At 49.3% G+C, this 23,801-nt stretch overlaps 4 protein-coding genes across 23 annotated transcripts; 3 read left to right on the top strand and 1 right to left on the bottom strand.

Annotated features, from left to right (window-relative positions):
- Window positions 1-753: 753 nt before the first annotated feature.
- GPANK1 (G-patch domain and ankyrin repeats 1) lies at window positions 754-2,646 on the top strand. Its single transcript, XM_081294174.1, has 2 exons — window positions 754-1,381; window positions 2,026-2,646. Exons 1-2 carry the CDS (start codon window positions 756-758, stop codon window positions 2,468-2,470), a joined length of 1,071 nt encoding a protein of 356 aa, XP_081150300.1. The 5' UTR covers window positions 754-755; the 3' UTR covers window positions 2,471-2,646.
- A 946-nt stretch (window positions 2,647-3,592) lies between these two features.
- BAG6 (BAG cochaperone 6) lies at window positions 3,593-22,893 on the top strand. Of its 19 annotated transcripts, none has more exons than XM_081294108.1 (26): window positions 3,593-4,052; window positions 11,946-12,066; window positions 13,474-13,591; window positions 13,706-13,902; window positions 14,140-14,193; window positions 14,354-14,428; window positions 15,297-15,535; window positions 16,110-16,239; window positions 16,676-16,873; window positions 17,081-17,333; window positions 17,649-17,726; window positions 17,837-17,944; window positions 18,067-18,179; window positions 18,286-18,373; window positions 18,565-18,848; window positions 19,418-19,709; window positions 19,873-20,042; window positions 20,228-20,281; window positions 20,413-20,515; window positions 20,605-20,729; window positions 20,887-21,033; window positions 21,292-21,351; window positions 21,465-21,608; window positions 21,688-21,795; window positions 22,285-22,431; window positions 22,708-22,893. In XM_081294108.1, exons 2-26 carry the CDS (start codon window positions 11,959-11,961, stop codon window positions 22,801-22,803), a joined length of 3,489 nt encoding a protein of 1,162 aa, XP_081150234.1. In that variant the 5' UTR covers window positions 3,593-4,052; window positions 11,946-11,958; the 3' UTR covers window positions 22,804-22,893. The 19 variants fall into 19 exon arrangements, with proteins under 19 accessions (XP_081150234.1, XP_081150235.1, XP_081150222.1 ...); XM_081294109.1 differs by lacking the exon at window positions 3,593-4,052 and adding an exon at window positions 11,041-11,303 and having other exon boundaries at window positions 18,289-18,373; XM_081294096.1 differs by lacking the exon at window positions 3,593-4,052 and adding an exon at window positions 11,041-11,303.
- On the top strand, window positions 4,059-6,019 carry LOC308648955 (uncharacterized protein C6orf47). Its single transcript, XM_081294190.1, has one exon. It carries the CDS (start codon window positions 4,425-4,427, stop codon window positions 5,304-5,306), a length of 882 nt encoding a protein of 293 aa, XP_081150316.1. The 5' UTR covers window positions 4,059-4,424; the 3' UTR covers window positions 5,307-6,019.
- APOM (apolipoprotein M) lies at window positions 6,141-11,936 on the bottom strand. Of its 2 annotated transcripts, none has more exons than XM_081294202.1 (6): window positions 11,621-11,936; window positions 7,618-7,772; window positions 7,156-7,229; window positions 6,967-7,065; window positions 6,701-6,799; window positions 6,141-6,290 (listed from the first exon to the last, which is right to left on the bottom strand). In XM_081294202.1, exons 1-6 carry the CDS (start codon window positions 11,672-11,674, stop codon window positions 6,265-6,267), a joined length of 507 nt encoding a protein of 168 aa, XP_081150328.1. In that variant the 5' UTR covers window positions 11,675-11,936; the 3' UTR covers window positions 6,141-6,264. The 2 variants fall into 2 exon arrangements, with proteins under 2 accessions (XP_081150328.1, XP_081150327.1); XM_081294201.1 differs by lacking the exon at window positions 11,621-11,936 and adding an exon at window positions 8,168-8,395.
- Window positions 22,894-23,801: the final 908 nt, after the last annotated feature.

Raw genomic sequence — 23,801 nt, 5'->3', positions numbered from 1 at the left:
CTTGTAGGTGGGGGCCACATCGAGGGCCGCGAAGGGCATTGTGGGGGCGTTATGTAAAAGTAGGACCCCAACCGACAGAACTCCGGGGTCCTCGCGCTAGTTAGGCACGCGATGCTTGACGCGTATACTCGAAAAGGTTCCAGCGCGGGAAACCACCTTTTGGGTGTTTTGTTGTTGGTGTCGTCACGCATGCGTCTTCATGCCGTGAGGCTGTTTGTCAACTCTTTAGATTAGAATAGCGCCATTTTACGGTACGGAACCTACAAAGCAACGCAGGCAGGAGCCTTTCCCATTTTCTGGAGATACTGCAGAAAAATGTCACGTCTGTTTTTGTTTGGAAACAGGAGATCTCGAAATAGGATAGAGCAAGAATTAAAGGGCCGGTTTGAGTTTCCTTAGTGGTATGTATTAGAGATTTTTTTTTTTTTCTTCTCAGTGCTGCACATTGGTTTTATATTTGCAAGAGCTCTGCCATCTATGTAGATCCACACGTCTAATTCCTCATGGAGTTTTAGTAATCTTTAGTAAGGGGCCGGGTCTATTATTCTAGGGGTCACTGTTTTTACATGTGACCCAGGACCCTTAAGCCTTGCAGGGCTTTAGGTTGTGGAGTCAAGTTTTGGGGCAGTAGGGTGTTGTTCATCCAAGGCCACCCTTTCTCCCAGCAGATCCCTGGAGGTGGTACTGGTCACTACAGAGGCCATCGGGTTAGGCTGCTTGTTTATCCTTCTTTTGTCTACATTTTCCCAAAAGCCATGTCCAGGCCTTCCCTCATCACATTCACCCCAGCCACAGACCCCAGTGACCTATGGAAGGATGGGCAACAGCAGTCAGAGCCTGAAAAGCCAGAGCCCACCCTGGATGGGGCTGCAACACGGGCTTTCTATGAGGCACTGATTGCAGATGAGAACAGTACACCTGAACCCCAGAGATTTCCGCCTGATCCTGTTAGGGAGAAAAAAAGGAAGAAAAGAAGAATGACAAGGGAGGCTGCAGCAGAAGCAGTGGCAGTAGGGATATCAGGAAGACATGGACAAGGCAGATCCTTTGAAGCTGAGGACAAAATGACCCAGTGGATATTGAAGGCTGCCCAAGAGGGGGACCTGGCAGAACTTCGGAGGCTGTTGGAGCCCTGTGAGGCAGGGGGAGCTGGAGGGAATATCAACGCTAGAGATGCCTTCTGGTGGACACCTCTGATGTGTGCTGCTCGAGCTGGCCAGAGTGCTGCTGTGCACTATCTTCTGGGCCGAGGGGCTGCCTGGGTGGGGGTCTGTGAGCTGGGTGGCAAGGATGCTGCTCAGCTGGCTGAAGAAGCAGGCTTTGACAAGGTGGCCCGCATGATCAGGGAGAGCCATGGAGAGACACGGAGCCCAGAGAACCGGTGAGGGGGAACCTTATCCCATACTCTTCTTTCAATGTGTTCTGCCTTTCCTGGCCACCCCACATCAGAGGCCCTAGAACAGCTTAAGGAGTGTCCCTATTCTCCAGGGTAGGTTGATAAAGTAATATACTCAAGTGGTTATGGACATATACTCCCTAGGTTTAAATTCTAACACCACTTATTTGGAAGAAAATGACTACATATGTTTTCCCATCTGAGAAATGAGGGTTAAAGAGCACCTTTTTCATGGGATTGTTTTTAGGATTCAGTGAGTTAAATATATAAGTGCTAGAATAGTACTTGCCATGAAATCTGCACTATAAAAATAATAGCTATAGTCATTCCCTTTCCCAAGATCTTGTGAGGCTTGGTTGCCAACTTTTCTTCCCAATATTGCCATCTGGGTCCCTCTTGCTAGGTGGGGAGGGACTTGGGTATAGCTCAGTGGTGGAGCACTTGCCTAGCATGCATGAAGCCCTGGGTTTTAATCCCATCATTCAAAGCAAAACAAAGTGATGATGCTAAGTGGGAAGGAAGGCAATATGTTCCTTAGCAGAAAAGCTGGAGGGATTCTGCCCCACACTGCCATCCCCCTAAGGCCTCAATTCTTCGCCTTTGATTCCTCTGTTCTTCTTTCTCTGTAGGTCTCCTTCGCCCTCCTCTCAGTACTGCGAGACCTGTGATGCCCATTTTGAAGACTCCAACCACTGCACATCCACTGCTCATCTGCTGTCACTGTCCAGGGGTTCCCAGCCCCCTAGCCTTCCCTTTGGGGTGCCCACCTCCAGCCCTGGTTTCAAGCTGCTGCTGAGGGGAGGCTGGGAACCAGGAATGGGGCTGGGACCCCGGGGTGAAGGCCGTGCCAACCCCATACCTACTGTCCTCAAGAGGGACCAAGAAGGTCTAGGTTACAGATCAGCACCCCAGCCCCGAGTCACACATTTCCCAGCTCGGGATACCCGGGCTGTGTCTGGGAGAGAGAGAGCTCCTCGAGTGGCCACACTTAGCCGGAGGGAGAACAGAAAGCAAGAGGAGAAGGACAAGGCCTGGGAGCGGGATCTGAGGATATACATGAACCTTGATTTCTGACATAGGTGAAATCTGACGTTGGTCTGCTTTGAATTCTGAACTTGGATCTCTGACTTGGGCCCTTAGACTTATGTTTTCTGGGATCTGCCCAGGTGCCAGATCTTAAGGTTTTGGTCGTTGGACACTGATTTGGGGAGGAAGGGCTGAGAATTGAGAAATAAACATCTTGTATTGTGGTTTATTTACTTTTTTGGAATCTGTTGAGGAAGCCAAACACAAATCTGGGGACTACATATAAGTCCCACCTGAGCCAAAAGAGGCAGCCTCCCCAGGTGACTGCCAGTCTGGGTTCATTTCCAGATCCTAGCCCCTGCTGGATAGGTGCCCCACCTATTCTTTCAAACTTTCCTGAACTCTGGAATTGCCATAATTCTCACCTCCCCTAAGAAGGGTCCCCTGACTATTCCAGCCAATTCAGTCACTGATCTTAAACATAGTCATATACTATGTACTAAGACTACTAGTGAAAGACTTTCCCAACCCTGCAGGAGGGAAGTGTAGTCATTTTATTACATTATAATGGGTGGTGATAGGGTAAGTCAAGGAAAGTCCTTGCTCTCAAGAGCTCTGTGATACAAGGTGTAATTATCCGCCCTTAATGCTGTTTGAGCTGGGACCAAACTGGCCTCCCAAATCTAAACTTGTCACAGTTCATTTCACAACCTGAAAGCTCCTGAGGGCAGGGAATAATTTGTTTTCCCACAATTTGCCACTTTAGCACCCTCTCACTCCATTGTGCTCATACCAGGTGCTAGGCACATGAAGAGTTAACAGATCCCTGCATGGAGGGGCAAAGAAGGGCTGCTACAGTCTCAATGTCCCCCTCATCATTTTCCCCTCCGGAAAAGCCTTTCACAAAGCGAGAGAAGTGGAGAGAGTGTGTGCTGGAGTTGGGAGGACGGATACACAAGAACCCAAGGGCAGTGGGTAGGCGAGTCTAGAGAAGCACCGGGGCGTAGCGCCTCTGGGAGGTGAAAACAGAGAATTGGGTTTGTATTCCGATTCTGGCCCTCGCGGATACGCGCCGCCGCCTGCGGAACCGAGCTCAAAGAAAGCGCGGGGGGTAGTGGGGAGGTGGATCCTCAGGGTCCGCCCCGCGATCTGTGGGCTCCGCCCCCGCCAGTCCCTCCAGTCCCAGTGCAGCTGCTTCCGGGCTCCGCGACTACCGGCGGTCCGCGAGGCCCGGGCTCCGACGCTGGGCCCAGGAGCGGTCCCAGTGCACAGCGCCTGGACGCCTGGGTCCCCACGTAGGCCCGCGCTGTGCCTCCCAACTGGGATCTCCGAGGATCTCCGTCCTGACCTTGCGGAGTCCGCGTCTCTGTTGCGTCCTCTCCGGCCGGTGGGGCCACTTTGTAGGAATCATAGCCTCCTTAATCGGGACGGACGCTACTGGCTGGAGTTTGCTGGACATCTTCCACCTACTTTCCAACAGAGACTTCCTATTCCTTGAGCTCCCTTGGGGCAGCAGATTAAGACTTTTCAGATCCAGGAGGACCTAAGAACCCTGGGCCACCTTTCTTCCTTCCTTCTTTGATGGAGCACCGCCTCCCCAGTTTCTGGGGCACCTTGTGGCGTGGCCTTGGTGAGTGAAACTTGGGGTGCTGCCTGCTGGGAAGGAAATCTGGAAACACGGACACTGTAGGGGTGACCCCGGCTTGTCAGACCCTGAGACTCTTGAAATCTCATGGGTGGGGATTGTGGTGGTGAAAGAATTCGAGTGTGCCTCCCTTCTTTACCCCCAAACGGAAAACAAAACAAACCACTTGCCATTCTTGAGGCTGCATGACCATTCAGGGGAGCGGGGAGCCCCTTCTGAATTCAGAATAGGACGGCATCAACAAGCAGATAACCTGTTCTGAACCTGAATAGATTCTGCCTTCTGAGGAGACCTTGAGAGTGTAAGAAGTGCCAGGAAGTAGCCCCAGATTTGGGGAGTTCATTACACACCCCAACCATGTTCCTGCGACGGCTTGGTGGCTGGCTACCTCGCCCTTGGGGCCGCCGGAAACCCATGAGGCCTGACCCACCTGCCCCAGAACCCAAATGGGTGGACAGCTCCCCTGAGAATTCAGGGAGTGATTGGGACAGTGCCCCAGAAACCATGGGAGATGTGGGGCCTCCCAAGACCAAGGACTCAGGGACACTGAGGAGTTTCCGTGCTGCTCCAGAACCAAGCAGGGAGCCCCAAGTTGAGCAACTGGGGAACAAAAGAATGGATTCCCTCAAGTGGGACAAGACTGTCTCTAGCACTCAAGAGTCTGGGAGACTGGAGGATGGAGGGGCCATTCCAAAACTAGAATGGGATCCTGTGGATTCAGGTGGCACCAGGAGTCCTGGGGTGTCTCTTGAAGGGGGACTGGGTGCCCCTGGGCCAGAAGTCCCAGTGGAGAAAACTGGCCAGCATCAGAAGCTGCTGGGCTGGCTGCGGGGGGAACCAGGGGCACCCCCACGGTACCTGGGGGGCCCAGAGGAGTGTCTGCAGATCTCCACCAACCTGACCCTACACCTGTTAGAGCTGCTGGCCTCAGCCCTGCTGGCGCTGTGCTCTCGGCCATTGCGGGCAGTATTGGATGCATTGGGTCTTCGAGGACCAGTGGGCCTCTGGATTCACGGGCTACTGTCTTTCCTTGCTGCTCTGCATGGGCTCCATGCTGTGCTGAGCCTACTTACTGCCCACCCTCTACACTTTGCCTGCCTCTTTGGCCTCCTGCAGGCGCTGGTGTTGGCTGTCAGCCTCCGGGAGCCTGGTGGGGATGAGGAGGCCACTGACTGGGAGGGTGAGGGTTTCCTGAGGGAGGGTGAAGAACAGAGGGGAGATCAAGGAAAGGGACTGTGACTATGGGGTGGGGTGGGGGCAAAAGGCGAAGATAGTGTGGCCTTTAGTAAAAGACTGGGGAGCATGACTCTGATTGTAAGCACAGGGACCTCAGGGATCAGAAAGAAACCCGAGAGTGAGGCACAGGGCCCCCCTTCATACACAGGAGAGAACAGAGCTGTTTAGCTGAGAGAACAGACATATTTATGGATGGTGGGCATTACCCTAGGATTCACCAGCTGTTGTTACTTTCTGCTTTTACATTTATCCTTTTACATTTTTTCTTTCCACCTCCATTAAAAAAAAAAAAAGTGATAGTGGAGAATAAATACCAATGGGTCTTTCCTCCCTTTCCAAATTTGCCAGGGGTAGAGGAGACCAAAAAGGCACAATAGAGATCTCTTCACTAAGAGGGTGGCTGAGAGACCCAAGATGTCCCAGGAGCCTGGAACCTGAGCCATCTAGGAAGGAATGGGGCTGCTATGTTGGTGGATTAGGAGCCTGGAGAGGGCCCACAGGTGACAAAGGCTGCAGGAAGATCTGGTGCTCATGAGTCAGAGGAAGCAGGGATGGTGTAGGCAGTTATTGGCATGAGTACCACAGCTCAGAAGGGACTCGCAGCCCAGACAGGGGAGCACTGAAGTTTGTAGTTCCCACTAAGAGACTAGGGGCTTGTTCACTCAGCAATAAATAACTGTGTAATACTAAATCCTAAATACACCACTACAATGTGAGAGGTACTGTCACTCAGTGTCTTTCCTGACGCCGTCCAATTTGGGGGGTTAGGTGGTAGAGGGTCTAGAGGAGTGTTGAATTAGGAGGAGTAACATTGATGTCTGGAGATAAACCCCAGGATGTGATGTGGATTGAAAAATCATCTTTATTTTCCTTGAAAGGGAATCAGGAGTCTCCAGCTTCTCTTTCCCCCAACAACTCAGCTCCCGCTATATTGTTCTGGGGGCACAGATGAAGTTACAGGTCAGTTACTGGACAGTTTGCAGGCCTCTGTGATGGGAGGAAGGAAAAGAAGATAGAAAGGCAGTCCAGGGAGAGAACAAGGTTGGTGGTTTTGGGGTTGGGGGAGAATGTGTGCCTTTATTCCCCCATGTCAAAGGACTCTTAAAGGCCTTTTCTCCTGTATGTCTGAATCTCTGCCCCCTTTATCCACTATAGACTTAAACCTGTTTTTTGAATAGCCCAGAACCCATCCTTGTTCCCTTAGACAACATGACAGCTCTTAGTCATATCCCTGTGATGCCATCATAGCTTATGAGAAGTATAAGTGACCTCACAGCCACTCAGGTGATGTCTGCCTTTGGCCATGCCCTCTGGTAACATCACATGAGCCTCTCATCTAGCACTTGCAGAAGACCTGGTGAGTCCCAGTCCTCTTCTGGAAGACTTTAACCCCTCACCTTGATTCCTGGGAGTTAGTAAGAAGGCTCTGGAGTCCAGGCAGGAGGTCAGGGTCTGGAATTCTTCCACACACTTCTCAGAAGGGTGTGGTGAGCGATCTGAAAGGGCAGGGTGCAGCCAGGCCAGTCAGAGACCCTCCTTCTCACCCCCAGGGCCTCACAGAAATTCTCAGCCCATTTTGAAAGGATGTCTAAGGGCCCAAACTGAGGAGCCCTTCTGCCCTCCCTTGTTTCACTGACACTTCCTGCCTTGCATGTCCACTCACTGTAGAGGAGAAAGCGCTGGTAACCCTGGCCTGTCTCTTTCAGCATAATTCCACCTGGGCATGAGCTGGAAAAGAGCTCAGTCTTCATGTCAGGGCGGCCTGTCAGGGCAGAGTGGGGGATGGGTGAGAACAGAAATGCAAAACCAAGCTTAGGGAGGCTGGGGTGGTTGAGAGCTGGTGGGAACCAACCTTCAGTTCTGAGGTCTGTGCTCCCTTCCGTCAAGTGATAAATCCATTCACGGGGCACACAGAATCCATTTTTCCTGCAGAAGTGATGATAGCAAGAAGAAAAGACAAGAGTGTTACCCCAACCACACAGTACCACCATGGTTTTTTTTGTTTGTTTGTTTGTTTTTTGTGGTGTCAGGAATTGAACCCAGGGCCTTGTGCAAGCACTCTACCAACTGAGCTATATCCCCAGCCCCAGCATGTTTTTATTCCATCTTGTTCTTTGCTGATGCCTGACTCCCTTTGGGTTTCAAGCTACCAAGAGATGGTTAAGTCTATTCTTTCTCCAGAGAGCTACTGGTAAAGCTATTGAATTCACTGGGCCAAGAGTCATGGATATACCCACCAAGAGCTCAGTGGGTGGCTGCTCACACTTTGGGCAGAGAGTGCAACTATTGATGCCTCTGCCTTCTCACTACTCACATGCGGATGGTAGCACGAAGCTGGAGCTGCAGTGGGGCAGAACCAGAAGCCATGTTGAAGATAATGTTGTCCACAGAGTCAAAAGTCGCCAACTCCTCCTTGGTAGGAGCTGCCCCTGCGATAAAGTACCACTGGCCCAGGTGGGGCTCTGGGAACTGGAGAGACAATAAGGGGAATAAAAGAGGGTAGATTGGGGAGTCCATCTCAGAATCCATTCAACTGTTTCATCGGTCAGCACAGCAAGATTTGGGGTGAAGGTGTTGATTGTCTTCCTCTTTCCAATTGGGGGCTAAGTTCATGACAAGGAATCATGAAATAACTTCCTCTTTGATCCTCTGCAATCAACCTGGGTAACCACTCTACCCCACCCTCCAATTCTTTCATATCTCCACAGTGATGGCTACAGCATTGATATTTTTCTTCCTGTTTTCATCATCAAAACACTCATGTTTCTTCCTCCCTTTTCAAACATAGCTTCTGGTTATCCTAGGCTACCCACCCAAGACTCTTAAGGCTTCCACCATAGGCTTCCCCCATTCTCAGTCCATACCTCTTTCTCATCCACTCCCAGAGTTGTCAGTTGACTGTGTTCAGGGCACTGATAGATGGAGTTAAGGAGAATGCCATAGAGGTAGAGTAGAGCTGCCCAAATTTGATTGAACATCTTCAGGTGGGAAGGAGCTGGTGGTCTGCGTGGGGTAACTGGTGCTTTAACTGCTCTCTTCACCGAGGGCTGCTCAGTCCACTCGCTTCCAGCCCCCATGCCTCGACCCTTGACCCCTTCACCTGCTAATGAATAACTTCAACCTTGTTTTCCAACCCAAACCTGGATTATCTACAGTGTGTGGGGCCTTCCTCCCCCTCTTCTGGATGCAACCATTGCAGGATCTCTCAGTTTTGAGGAGAGCTAGAAGCCTGTGGTCTTTCATCCCATATCTTGGTGGGAGATCTTTTTGTGTTGTGCTGCATCAAAGAGAAGTGGCTTGACTGGGTCCTAATTTTATTAATCTCTATGTCTTGTTTTTTCATCTGTAAAATGTGCAAATCTTCACTTAGGAAACTTTTGAGTCCTAGCTGTTTGCCAGGAACTGGCTAATCCCTATGGATATAAAAACAAATAAGACACAATCCCTGGCCTTGAAGAAGCCAGGGATATAGGAAAAACTAGTTGTGTAAACAACCATTGACATACAATCTTAAGTGCTTTGAACAGGTATGAACTGGTTGCTGGGGCATGGAGGGTTTTCTCTTAAGTTTATAATTGTAGAAATAGTTTGTACATACCCCAGAAAATCTTGCTGACACATAAGTGAGTTAATTCACTCAATGTTTATTACTACAAAAGACCACATATTCTAATGATTAAAGACAATGGCATTGCTGTCTGATTGGGTCCAAAACCTAACTCAGATCTGGGACAATTTTATTTTTTATTTATTTATTTATTTTAAAGAGAGAGAGAGGAGAGAGAATTTTTAATATTTTTTAGTTCTCGGCGGACACAACATCTTTGTTGGTATGTGGTGCTGAGGATCGAACCCGGGCCGCACGCATGCCAGGCGAGCGCGCTACCGCTTGAGCCACATCCCCAGCCCTGGGACAATTTTATTAATCTCTTTGTCTTGTTTTTTCATCTGTAAAATGTGTAAATCTTCAGTTTTAGAGAATTAAATAGGAAGGTACATAAAGCCCTTTACAATGACCTGCACATAGTAAATCTAAAGAAGCATTTCTGTAATTGATAATAATGTTTATAAAGAACTTATACTTTCTGAATTCTCTAATAATAAGAATTCTCAAGAGGCAATGGATAGGGCCAAGTGAGTTAAGCAGTTAATGTGATGAGTTGTGGGGTTTAATTATTTAAAACTCATGGGCTGCCACAAAAAGATTTGCACTGAGAGGTGAGACTGGCTATGGGCTTGTGATTTAGTTAAAAGAAAACATAATCTGGGCAATGGGTGTCTAAAGAGTTAATTATACTGTTGGGGGTAATGTTTACAAATTTTATTTTTGCAGGACTGGGGGTGAACCCAGGACCTTGCTTGTTATGCTAGTCAAGTGCTGAACCACTAACCTACACCCCAGCCCTTGAAAAATTTTTTGTTTTGGAGACATGGTCTGACTTTGTTGCCTTGGCTGGTCTTGAACTGGCAAAACTCTTGGCTCAGCCTTTGGAATACCTGGGATTACAAGCCCTTGAATAAAAATTAAAAAACAAACAATTGTTGTAGCAGTAAAGCAGAAGACTCAATCCCGAGTCTGGCAAGCCTGGATTTGCCAGCTCTTCTCCTTAGGCTCGTGGATGTTATTATCCATCTCACATGTTGAAAACCCTTTTGCGGTGTTTCATGTGGTGCTGGGATGAGCCCAGGGCTTCACACATGCTGTGAAGGAGCTCTGCTACTGAGCTGCACTCCTTTTAAGGGCCCTTTTAAGGCTTAAAAACATGACAGTTTGTAACCCACTCGGTGGCTGGCACAAACGAAGTGCTCACTAAACATGCTTATTGGAACTTTTTTCCCCCCCTGGGGGGGTGGTGGGATCTAACCCTGGAACGCTTTACCACAGAGCCACATCCCCACCCCTTTTAAATTTTGAGACAGCCTCACTTATCTGCTGAGGCTGGCCTCGAACTCGCGATCCTCCTGTCTCAGCCTCCCGAATTGCTGGGATTACGAGGGAGCCACCACGTCCGGCTTTATGAATATAGTACTTGCACCTGGATATAAACTACGAATTCTAGAAAGCCTAGGAATGATAAGGATTATAGAGATTGTAATCACCCAAAGCTTAGAAACCCTGTTGGTGGGCCCTTCAAGTCCCCATTTTCAGGGTCTTGTCTTTTGGTCCAGCCGGACTCCGTATGCTCCCAGTTCTCAAATTCAGTGGTGGTGTCCCTTTTCTTGAAAAGTCCTAAAAAGCAGTGGCTTGCTTAGCTTTCCTAAAACATGGCATGTCCCCTCAGCCGCACTTAGCCAATGGCTAGCTTGACACCACAGTCCGCAACACGCCCCACCCGGTCAAAACGATCTCTACCCCACGACGCGACGAGACGCAAAGTAGCCCGCAAACGGACCCCAACCGCCGAAGGTAAAGTGACTTCCGGAGGCGCCGAGCACAGGGCCAGGTGAGGGCCGCAGTGAGAATGAGAGTTTTAGGTGGCTAGGTCAGTGCCGCTCAAAATTCTCTGCCTGCCAAAACTTTAATATAGATAAGGCATAATCCCAAATCTCCAAAATCCAAGGTTCATAAAACCATCCACAGCGTCTCTCGAAGAAGGCGTGGAGTCGATATATTTTCTTCAGGCATTTATAATGGCCACCTCAACTTCCTAGATCTCTAGCGTGCTCATAGGCAAAGTGCAAAAGCCAGGGTGAGGAGGGTAGGGAGGTGCTTAAGTGTTTACGCATGCGTAGTGCGACTCACGCAGGCGCACTACAGTTCCCCGGGCGACGGCGGCGGTGGCTACTCAGGGTGTTCGGCTCTTTCCCATCTAGGCCGGCCCCAGCCCATCTCCACCCCCGGAAGCTCACTACCTGGGGCCGCGGACTTCCTCATCGTGCCCCATAAAAGTAAACTTTGGGGACCTGGAGGAGCCGAAAGTACCGCGTCGAGAGCCCCAAATACTATTGGGGAAACGGAAGTGGCTTTCGGTAGCAGACTAGGGGAAACCGGAAGTGACGGTACCGGGGGAAGTCGGGGGCGGAGCCACAGGGTGGTGGGGTGTGTATGTATATGTGTGTGGCCGCGTGTTGGTTGCTCCGCTCTGCTGGAACACCGAGGAAGGCGGAAGAGGGGGGGCAGTCAGCTAGCCGGTCCAGTCCCCCCCCCGTAAGTGTCCGCCGTCTTGGGTGTTAGTGATTTCGGCAGGTTCGATGGGCGTGGCGCGCGTGCGCGAAGCCACTGTCTCCGCCGAGCCGGGCGCTACCCCCACCCCCACCCTCTCCTCCACCCCCCCTCTCGCGTTGTCCCAGAATTTGCCGACTTCTAGGGCCTTTACCCTATCGCGACCGGTGATGACACTGGTCTCTGGTCTCGTGCTTCCTTTCCTCATTCTCAGCCCAACTGGCCCTCCTTTATTGTGATTGGCATTGTGGAGCCCCTCCCACCTCCTGTCCTTCAGCTCCCTATGCCGTCGATCTCCTGCCCTTTGTGTTTCTCTCCCTGTGCCCCGGAATCAGAAGGGGGATGGGGGCGGGTGTGAGTGTGTGTGCTTGTGTAGGAGAAACTTTTTAGGTATTGGGGCGGAGATTCAGGCCAGGGAGGCTTCCGGTATATAAAATCTACGGGCGACAGCGGACCTTCCTCCCTTCGTTCTTCCTTAGAGAGCTGTCCGCCATGGAGCCCAGTGATTCTACCAGTACCGCTATGGAGGAGCCTGACAACTTGGAGGTATTAGTGAAGACCTTGGACTCTCAGACTCGGACCTTTATTGTGGGGGCCCAGGTGAGATCCCAGTACTTCTGGAAGATACCCATTAGCTCTTCCTCTTCCTCCCTTAGACTGATGGGAGAGCCTGATTTTCTTGTCTTCAAATTTTCATTGATTCCTTTGTTTATATTCTAGATAGAACATCTTTTGATGTGTTTGTTGGGGGAGGTATGTTTATTTTTAAGTGAGGCAGATTTTATTTTGTCTTTCTTCACCTTGCTAGAATTCAGTGCAAAGTAAAATAGACCCGAAGGAGTCTATTTTGGTTGGACCCTAGCCCAAAGGAAGAGTTGGGGCTCCAGTTTTGGGGAAAGGAAACAATGCGGGGACCTCAAACAGTTTTTCTGATAAACAGATTGATTGCAGCTGTATACTGTACTTATGAAGTCTGGAAACCAGAACCCATAATGCAGGTGGAGCCCTAGTAGACTATTCAGTGGAATTACTAACATCTGTTGCATAAAATGACTCTTGAGTTTAATACCATAGTTATCTGTTTTTAATTCTGTAATTCTTAGAGACAAACTCATGAGCTTGGTGGGTCTATGATATTTTAAGACGTGTTTAAGAAAGTCACATAGGTTTTTCTGTGGCTAGATATTTGTAATACTTTCCAAGACTTTGTCTAGTTAGGGCAAATGTTTTTCTTTTTGGCTTCCTTCTTTTTTGCAGAGCTGGGGATTGAACCCAGGATCTTGCACATGCTGGGCAAGTGCTGAGCTACACCCACAGCCCTTTGCTCCCTTCTTACCTTCATGTTGGGGGACCTGCCTGGTACTCTGGGGCTTGGGGCCTCTTCTTGGTTAGTTTTCCTTAACCTAGTTCCCTACCCTATCCTCCTTGCCTTTTTTGTTTTAGACATAGCCTTGTTAAATTGCTGATGTTGGCCTTGAATTTGCAATTCTGCCTTAACCTCCCAAGCCACTGGGATTATAGGCGTGTACCACCCCATCTGGGTTTGCAGTTATTTTTGTCTTTGAGATTACGGCAGAAAAATGAACTCCTGGTATCATTTTGTATTTAGGAAGGGGTTACTGATCTCTCTAGATATACTTTCCTTTGGAAGCTAGGCAAAGGAGAGAAGGAATATTAGTTGGCTTTTTTGTTCCTCATCCATGAGGCACTGGGTTCAATCCTCAGCACCACATAAAAATAAACAAAATAAAGTCATTCTGTTCTTTTACAACTATTAAAAGAAATTTTAAACATATGTGTTTGTATTATGCCTGAAAGTTTGTTAAATTTGTTCTGTATTTTAGTGGGTTGTCTTGGTTCAGTGTTTTGCACAATTAATATCTTACAGTCAGGACAGTTGGATAGTGATTCTATACTGTTTTTTACCCCTTAACTCCACAAATCAGTTGGCTTTTTCTCTTTTTTTCCTCCATTCTGATTCCTGTGTATGATTATTCCTCCTTACAGATGAATGTAAAGGAGTTTAAGGAGCACATTGCTGCCTCTGTCAGCATCCCCTCTGAGAAACAACGGCTCATCTATCAGGGGCGAGTTCTGCAAGATGATAAGAAGCTCCAGGAATACAGTAAGAGGGTTGGAGGGCAATTCAGAGGTTTAGGTTGCTACCTAGAGGGATGAGCTTAAGGCCATGTATATACCTACTCATGCAATGTTTTGGTGTGTATCTTTTTTCCTGCAGATGTTGGGGGAAAGGTTATCCACCTGGTGGAACGGGCTCCTCCTCAGACTCAGCTCCCTTCTGGAGCATCTTCTGGGACAGGGTCTTCCTCAGCTGCCCATGGTGGGGGACCCCTGCCTGGTACTCGGGGGCCTGGGGCCTCTGTTCATGACCGGAATGCCAACAGCTATGTCATGGTTGGAACCTTCAATCTTCCTGTAAGCTTGTGTTTCACATGGAAGGGTTTTTTAGAGAGGGGTAGTTTGGGTTGTGTTAGCATCAGGGAACACATTAGATAGTTGTCTCAGTCTTGAGATTGGGTTTGGAGAGCTCTCTGATCAGATATTGGCCTTGGTCTTTGAGAAAAGGGGTGGGGCTCCACAGAATGAGTTGAAAAGTGTGGAGGCCTTAGTATTTGGCTTCTCCCAGAGCAACTTCCCTTACCCTTTCCCCAGAGTGACGGCTCTGCTGTGGATGTTCACATCAACATGGAACAGGCCCCGATTCAGGTATTGAGGGGCCTGGGAGGGTCAGGGAAGGGGATCTGGGAGAAGGAGGCCATGAGGTGGGGTGGACCTGGCTAATGAGATGCTTGGGACCTGGATTAGTAGGCGGTGGAGCTTATGGCTTCATCTCAGACCTGTCCTGATTATTCCTTTTTTATTCTAGAGTGAGCCCCGGGTACGGCTAGTGATGGCTCAGCACATGATCAGGGATATCCAGACCTTATTATCCCGAATGGAGGTAAGTGAGCAAATCTGCCTAGGTTCTCTCCACCCGCTTCTCCTCGTAGCCTGAGGGTGGGAGCATGATTGGCCTTATCCACAGGATTCTGTCTTCCTAATCTCGTTTCTTCTTTGCAGTCGTTCTTTTGGGCAGAAAAAAGTATCTTTGTGAGGGTATCTTGTCCCTGCCAATCCTCTGAATGCCTGGTATCGGGGGAGTTTGTTTCAGTTCTTAGATAACTTGGCATAGCATCTTTTCAGTTAAAGAAGAATTCCTCTTTCTATCTATCTATCTATCTATCTATTTCTTTCTTTCTTTCTTTCTTTCTTTCTTTCTTTCTTTCTTTCTTTCTTTCTTTCTTTCTTTCTTTCAGCTGTAGATAGACAAAATTCCTTTATTTATTTTTATGTGGTACTGAGGATCAAACCCAGTGCCTCATGCATGCTAGGCAAGCGGTCTGCCACTCAGCCCCAGCCCCAGCCCCTGATTTTGAACCCAGGGTCTTGTGCATATGAGGCAAGCACTCCACTGAGCTGTATCCCCAGACCCCATAATTGATTTCTTAACTGACATGTTCAGCATTGGAATGCTCTAACTTCATTAGTTTGTGTAGCAACTACAACCTGTGGTCTTTCTCTTTTCTTATAGAAGTTAGAAAATTGCAATTTTTACTCTGTTAGTAATTTGTTTAAAAGTATTAGTTATTTGTCATGTATCTAATTTATGCTAGTCCTATACTGATTGTTAGGGAGTTAAAGAGAATGAATGTAAAGTCCTGTCTTTAGGGAGCCTAGTTGGAGCACTTTCTCCATTCACATTCAGTTGGCCTGAGTTATCTGCTTTAGTTTCATCTTGTCTTTGGTGTCCTGACTTCCCCACTTTTCAGTGTCGAGGGGGACCCCAGGCACAGCACAGTCAGCCACCCCCACAGACGTCAGCTGTGGCTCCAGAGCCAGTACCCTTGAACTCACAAACATCAGAATCAGTTGAAAATGAAGCACCTCCTCGGGAGCCCATGGAGGCAGAAGAAGTGGAGGAGCGTGCCCCAGCCCAGAGCCCGGAGCTTACCCCTTCTGGCCAAACTCCAACAGGCCCTACACCTGTCCCAGAGACAAACGCACCCAAGTGAGAGATGGAGGGAACCTTTTGGGGTTGTGGGCTCTAAGTGCAATATGAAGACCAGGAGAGGTATGGTGGGTGAGGGGGTCTCAATGGAGGTAAATGAGGTTAGAATTGACAGCTGAGCAGAAGCTCTTCTCTCCCCTGAGCACATGACACATGCCTGTAATTTCAGTGACTCCAGAGGCTGTGCAAATTTGAAGCCAACCTTAACAATTTTTTGTCTCAGAATTTGGGGGGTGGAAATGGAGGACTGTGGATGTAGTTAAGTGGATATCCTGGGCTAAATCCCTAGTACCGCAAAATTTTCTCTCAAGTTCACACAGGGCTCATCTCTTATTTTAGAGTTTGTTTCATACATTGTAGCTACAAGATTGTAGTGGGGAAGGTGAGAGTAAGGGTCATTTTGTCTTCTCCATCTTCCCCTGGGTGGGAGTAAAGAACAGAAGCTCTGCTAGTCCAGGAAGGGATTGGGCCAGGGGTCTGGGAGGCCAGGGGGAGACAGAGCAGATGATATCTGGGCTTTGAGGTGGGGACTATAAGGAAAGCCTTTGCTCACTGCCCTTGGGGTTATCCACAGCCATCCTTCCCCAGCGGAGTATGTTGAAGTGCTCCAGGAGCTTCAGCGGCTGGAGAGTCGCCTCCAGCCCTTCCTGCAGCGCTACTATGAAGTTCTGGGTGCTGCTGCCACCACGGACTATAACAACAATGTGAGCCCTTTGATGGCCTATCCCTCCTCTCCCCTCCCCCCAGTACTCCTGAAACAGAACAGGCTGAGGCAGATAACCGTTTACTCCCCCAAACAGCATTGCAACAAAATCCCTCTAGACACATAAATGATCTTTACTCCCTTGGAAGGTGGTAATTTTTGCAGTACCCACTGTCCTTGCACCATTTGTGTCCCTAAGTGAATTGTTTAAGAAATTTACATAGTTTAAGGGAGATTAGTTTGATGACTTATGATCTTTTGTAGAATTTGTCTTAGTAGGAAATTCTTTTTGCACATAAAATAGAATTGACTTGCAAAGGTTTGAGCAATGTAGAAACTTCTAAATATGTAACTGAAAACTTGGGATCCTTAGAAGATCCTTAGAAGAGGTGATTTGGACTTATTCTTTTCTTTTTTTGACATGGTGATGAACACAGCATGAAGGCCGTGAGGAGGACCAGAGGTTGATCAATTTGGTTGGGGAGAGCCTGCGGCTTCTGGGCAACACTTTTGTGGCACTTTCTGACCTACGTTGCAATTTGGCTTGTGCACCCCCACGACACCTGCATGTGGTTAGGCCCATGTCTCACTACACCACGCCCATGGTGCTGCAGCAGGCAGCCATTCCCATCCAGGTGGGTCATGGGAGGCTGACCCAAGAGAGGATGAAGTGGGGGGTGGTGCAGTGATACAGAGCGATTATTGGGCTCAAAGGAGGGTAGAGAGGGAGAGAACTTGGGAAACATAATGATAAAGGATGGAGGCTTCTGAGATAGATGGTAGAGGTGCTTTGGATTAAGCTGTTGTGTTTTTTCTCACTTTTGCATGTCCATCTCTTTTAGATCAACGTGGGGACCACTGTGACTATGACAGGGAATGGGACTCGCCCCCCCACAACTCCCAATGCTGAGGCACCTCCCCCTGGTCCTGGCCAGGCCTCGACTCTGGCCCCGTCTTCTGCCACTGTTGAGTCCTCAACTGAGGGGGCTCCCCCACCAGGGCCAGCTCCCCCGCCAGCCACCAGCCACCCGAGGGTCATCCGGATATCACACCAGAGTGTGGAACCCGTGGTCATGATGCACATGAATATTCAAGGTGAGTTAGGATCAGTGACTGGAAGAGAAGACCAGTAGGCTGAAGGAAGTCTGGGGTTGGTGTTGAGGTGTGAGGGAGTAAGGGTCGGATAGGGTTGTGCAGATTGTTGGCATGTGTTGGGAGAGGCATGAAGGGGACTGATTTATCCTTGGAAATTTTTTGTGGTTAAGAAGTCACCTTGTTCCTGTCTAGAGGTGTGAAAAGCTGACTTTTTGGTTGGGAAATGGTGGCCTGTAGGACAACTGATCTCAGGAGGGTACACTTAGGCCTTGGCCCCAGTGGTCTCAGGGTCACACTCTCTGTTTCCCTGCCCAGATTCTGGCACACAGCCCGGTGGTGTCCCGAGTGCTCCCACTGGCTCCCTAGGACCCCCTGGTCATGGCCAGACCCTGGGTAAGAACAAGGGCATCAGAGCAGGTTGAGCTCTGGGTAGAGAAGGGTTAGGGCTGAGTGGGTGGGTTGCAGGGGTCCAGGTTCAAGGTTACATCAGACCCGCCCCCCAGGCTCCACCCTCATCCAGCTGCCCTCCCTGCCCCCTGAGTTCATGCACGCCGTCGCCCACCAGATCACTCATCAGGCCATGGTGGCAGCTGTTGCCTCCGCGGCCGCAGGTAATCACCTGGAAGGGGAGGCCTGGGAGGTGGGGCCTAGTCCATGGTGGTGGGTACTGCTGGCTATCACTCAAGAGTCTGGCCCTCAGCTCTTTTCCATCTCTCTCCTCTGCCACCCACAGGACAGCAGGTGCCAGGCTTCCCAACAGCTCCAACCCGGGTGGTGATTGCCCGGCCCACCCCTCCACAGGCTCGGCCTTCTCATCCTGGGGGGCCCCCAGTCTCTGGGGCTTTGGTGAGTAAGGGTGGGAGAGTGCTAGTGGGGAAGAGTCCAGGAAAGAATCTTGGGGTGATGTATAAGGAGGACAGGATTGAAATCCTCTCCTCTCCTTCCCTGTCAGCAGGGTGCTGGACTGGGTACCAATGCCTCATTGGCTCAGATGGTGAGCGGCCTTGTGGGGCAGCTTCTTATGCAGCCTGTTCTTGTGGGTGAGTCCTCATTTTTCCTCACTTCAAACTTAAGAATTCTATGACTCTCAAGTCTGATACTTGCTTTCTAGCTGTTCACTGGTACTTCCTAGCTCTTTCGTTATGTTCTTGATTGTTTTCCTGCTAGAAATGGGGCTACTATAAATGTCTAGTCTTTCTTCAAATTTCACTTTTCTTTGGGTTTCGGACAGCTCAGGGGACCCCAGGAATGGCTCCACCTCCAGCCCCTGCCACTGCTTCAGCCAGCGCTGGTACCACCAACACAGCTACCACAGCTGGTCCTGCTCCTGGGGGTCCTGCTCAGCCTCCACCCCCCCAGTCCTCCACAGCTGATCTCCAGTTCTCCCAGCTCCTGGGGAACCTGCTTGGGCCTACAGGGTCAGGAGCTGGTGGGCCTGGCATGGCTTCTCCCACCATCACTGTGGCAATGCCTGGTGTCCCTGCTTTTCTCCAGGGCATGACTGATTTCTTGCAGGTGAGTAATGGACTTGCCTTTTATTCTGTTCTTCCTCTCCGGCATTGGGCCAAGCAGTGATACTTTGTTGCCATTCTATAGCCATTGGATTACAGTCTAGTAACATGGCAGGGAAAGGGACTGGGTAAACAATTGATTGTGAATCCTCTGTTTTGGAGATGAGGAAAAAAAAAAAAAACAGCTCTAAGAAAAAAAAATCATATAGTAATGTCACTGCTTTTTGATCTAACCTATTCAGAGGGATAGAGGTCACTGTTTAGTCTAACTTTGTTATTGAATACCTGTGTATGAGTATTCTGCTTTAAGAAGTAAAGGCTTTCTTCCCAGACTCCTGTTGTTTTGTGCCCTCTTTTATTTATTTGTTTATTTTTAGTTGTAGTTGCACATAATACCTTTGTTTAATTTTATGTGGTGCTGAGGATCGAACCCAGGGCCTTGCTTGTTCTAGGCGAGTGCTCTACCACTGAGCCACAACCCCAGCCCTGTTTTGTACCCTCTTGATGCCATGTTATGTCTTTGTCCCTGTTCTCACCTTGTTTTCTGTTCTTTATTTCTTCTCTGTTTGCCAGGCCACACAGACGGCCCCTCCACCTCCTCCACCTCCTCCACCCCCACCCCCAGCCCCAGAACAACAGACCACACCACCACCAGGGTCCCCTTCTGGTGGCACAGGGAGTCCTGGAGGCCTGGGTCCTGAGAGCCTGCCACCAGAATTTTTTACCTCAGTGGTGCAGGGTGTGCTGAGCTCCCTCTTGGGCTCCTTGGGGGCTCGAGCTGGCAGCAGTGAAAGCATTGCTGCTTTCATCCAGCGCCTCAGTGGATCCAGCAACATCTTTGAGCCTGGGGCTGATGGTGCCCTTGGTAAGCAAAGGGCAGGGAGTGTCTTGGTTTATTCCAGGAAGGGGGGCACAGAGGAGAAGGTAGATAACCTTTGTCTAGGGCTGTTGGCAAGATGGGATGAAGCTGATGGACTGGGCAAGCCTAGGTGGTAAAGGTGATTGCTGACTTCTGCTTATATTCCCAGGATTCTTTGGAGCCCTGCTCTCTCTCCTGTGCCAGAACTTCTCCATGGTGGATGTGGTGATGCTTCTCCATGGGCATTTCCAGCCACTGCAGAGGCTCCAGCCCCAGCTGCGTTCCTTCTTCCACCAGCACTACTTGGGTGGCCAGGAGCCCACACCTGGTAACATCCGGGTAAATGCAAGCCTGGGCCCTCGCAGTTTTCCTTTCCCACTACCAATTGCTTATTCCTGACTATATCTGCTAGTTAAAGCTACAGCTGTCCCAGCCCAAGCCTTGGACTTTTTAGGGTTAGGGTAGGGAGAGGGGGAGTCTTGAGAACCAAGGCTTGGAATTAAATCTGTGATGTTTTCCTGTAGATGGCAACCCACACATTGATTACCGGACTAGAAGAATATGTGCGGGAGAGTTTTGTGAGTGACCCTTCTCTATTTCCCTCCTATTCTGGGTCTGGGCAGGGAAGCTAGTATTCCTTATGGCTTCCTTCTCCATTTCTAGTGTTAGGATTCCTGATTTGGGGGTCTTCTTGTGTCTTGTCTTACAGTCTTTGGTACAGGTTCAGCCAGGCGTGGACATCATTCGGACAAACCTAGAGTTTCTGCAAGAACAGTTTAATAGCATTGCTGCTCATGTGCTGCACTGCACAGGTTAGGGGTTAGCTGGGCCAGGGAAAGTGGGGCATTGGGTGTGCAGGGCTGCTGGGTACCAATATTCCTTCCTCATGTCTTGCCTACAGATAGTGGATTTGGAGCCCGGTTGCTGGAGTTGTGTAACCAGGGCCTATTTGAATGCCTAGCCCTAAACCTGCACTGCTTGGGGGGACAGCAGATGGAGCTTGCTGCTGTTATCAATGGTCGAATTGTAAGTACCATGCAACCTCAGATCTCTAGTCTCTTGTTTCCTTTGATGTCTTGCAGTTTTCACTTTTCTTGCCATACTGCAGCCTATTACTCTTGAGTCTGATAAATTGTAAAAGCTGGTTGAGGGTTGTGTTGCAAGTTTGCTTTCTATCCCTCAGCGTCGTATGTCTCGTGGGGTGAATCCATCCTTGGTAAGCTGGCTGACCACTATGATGGGACTGAGGCTTCAGGTGGTTCTGGAGCACATGCCTGTGGGCCCTGATGCCATCCTCAGATATGTTCGCAGGATTGGTGATCCCCCCCAGGTAAGGGACCCAGTGGACTCTGTCAGGGAACTTGAGGGAAGTGGAGAGATCTGAGAAGTTTCTACATTTTGTTTTCTTTCTCTGTTCACTTTTTTAAAAAAAAAATATATATATTTTTAGATATAGTTGGACACAAAATATCTACAGTGTATTTATTTTTATGTGGTGCTGAGGATCAAACCCAGGGCCTTGCATGTGCTAAGTGAGCACTCTACTGCTGAGCCACATCCCCAGCCCCCTCTCTATTCACTTTTACAGTCACTTTCTGAGGAGCCAATGGAAGTTCAAGGAGCAGAAAGAACTACTCCTGAGCCTCAGGTACCAGGGAGAGAGGTTGAGGGGCCAGGTAATGTGGAGAAGGAGGGATAGGGAAAGAAGGGCTTGAGGATAAAAATTCTGAAATCTGGGTCTTCTTACTTTCTGACACCCAGAGGGAGAATGCTTCCCCAGCCCCAGGAACAACAGCAGAGGAGGCCATGTCTCGAGGTCCACCCCCTGCTCCTGAAGTAGGCTCTCAAGATGAACAGGATGGAGCTTCAGCTGAGACAGAACCTTGGGCAGCTGCAGTTCCCCCAGTAAGTGGCAGGAGGTGATCCAGTGGTGGGTTAAGGAGCTGCAGGGTGTGGGAATTATTTCTAATCCTTTCCTTCCCAGGAATGGGTCCCTATCATTCAGCAGGACATTCAGAGCCAGCGGAAGGTGAAACCGCAGCCACCTCTGAGTGATGCCTACCTCAGTGGTATGCCTGCCAAGAGACGCAAGGTTGGTTTACCTCTTCCCTGAGGATCCCTGTCTACCCAGGTTCTCCTATCATGCTTAAATAAAACAAACTCTTCAGAGCTAGAAGGAGCTATTCCTAGTGTAGTCTGCTTATTTAATGAGAAAATCTTGCTGGGACTCACACTGGCTTGTAATTGGTGTATAACCACACAAGACTTTACCTCTGTTTGCTATCTTAGTCCCTCAGCTATCTAATGCCCAAGTGACTAGGGCTCATTTTCTTTTCAGGTGGGCTTGTATTAGTTTGCTCAGAATCTCAGATGGCTTGCATTTGGCCCTTGCTTAGAAGAGCAAGTTTAACACAAACACTGTATTTGGCCAGAGCCAGCTAGGAAGGCCACATGTAAAAATGTTCCCACTTCTTTCCTCTAGCATAAATACTCAGTGATTGACTCATGGAAAGGGTGAGCTGGGTGGTGGCACTGGATCTGACGTTGATCCTCTTTTCCCTCCTAACCCCCTGTCCCCCAGACGATGCAGGGTGAGGGCCCCCAGCTGCTTCTCTCAGAGGCCGTGAGCCGGGCAGCTAAGGCAGCCGGAGCTCGGCCCCTGACGAGCCCCGAGAGCCTGAGCCGGGACCTGGAGGCACCAGAGGTTCAGGAGAGCTACAGGCAGCAGGTGCCCCCACCTTGAAGCAGAATAGGGATGGTCTAGTGGGAGGGGTTGGGCTAGGGTCCCTTTTCCTGGATCCTTTCAGAGGAAGTGGTAGTCTGGGGCTGCCACTTTTTGAAGATTTTCCCATGTAGTATCTGGGAAGTCTCAGTGATGCCATATTGGGCAATTGACAGATGTGGCTGGTGGGGAAAGCATTAGCTTCTGAGGGGATGGTGTTGTGTGCTTGCTGGGATCTGGGGCTTGCTCAGTGCTACTCTGACCTGCTTATTCTCTTTCTAGCTCCGGTCTGATATACAAAAGAGACTGCAGGAAGATCCCAACTACAGCCCCCAGCGCTTCCCTAATGCCCACCGGGCCTTTGCTGATGATCCCTAGCTCTTTGCTCTATGGCCCTTCTTCACCAGGGGACCATTTTCCCATTCTTCCTTCACAGTATTTAAGAAATAAAAGTCGGATTTTCCTGGCTCTTGTCTCCAAATTGTCTTTAAGTATTTCAAGTCCCTTATTTTGTATGTTTTTTAAAAATCTAGTATTTCCTAGGAACCCAACTTTATAGTAACAGCTTGTAATTGTCCCAGTGAGCATATGTACTCAGCCATGCAGCACATAATGTGTAAGCCTGTTTATTGTAGTACTGGGGATTGATCTCGGGCCTTATGCATGCTAGGCAAGCACTAGACCACTGAACCACATCCCTAGCTTTGTGAGATTGTTTTGAAGGTTAGCTTTTTCTGTAGAAACATCTCCTGTATTAGGGATTGAACCCAGCCAGGCTTTGTAATCAAGCTGTATCCCAACTTTTTTTTAAAGATAGGGTCTTGCTAAATCACTAAAGCTGAGCTCAGAACTTGTATCCTCCTGCCTCAGCCCCCCACATAGCTAGAATTTATAGGGACATGCCACCAAGCAGCTGGGCGAGAAGACTAATTTTACATACAAACAAAAACACCAAGGTCTTGATGGAAGTGTACACTAGGACAGAAAACATGGCTTTGGACCTAAGTACTCTTGAAGCATAACCTACATGTGATGGTCGTCAAAACTCAAAAAGCCAGTTGTTAATGTACTTGGATATGGAAGATATCTGCATTCTTTGCCATTCCTTTTGAGATGTAGTTGATGTCCCTTTCCCTTTTAACTAGCTTCATGCTAGAGCAATAGATCATTAAACATTAAGGGCAGGTCATTAGCTCTGCAGCTTCTGTGGAGCCCCATGCCAAAACCACAAAAGCAAAACACTCAAAAAGATTGTGTGTATGTGCTGGGATTGAACCCAGGGCCTCTACCAACTGAGTTTATCCGTAGTCCCTCTCAGACATGGTCTTTTTTGGGTACCAAGGATTGAACTTGGGGGCACTTGACAACTGAGCCAC

Source organism: Spermophilus citellus (genome assembly GCF_964194105.1).
Source record: "Spermophilus citellus genome assembly, chromosome: 5".
NCBI classification, from domain to species: Eukaryota; Metazoa; Chordata; class Mammalia; order Rodentia; family Sciuridae; genus Spermophilus; species Spermophilus citellus.
The sequence above is the reverse complement of the archived record's forward strand: the minus strand, read 5'-3'. Positions and strand labels throughout refer to the sequence as shown.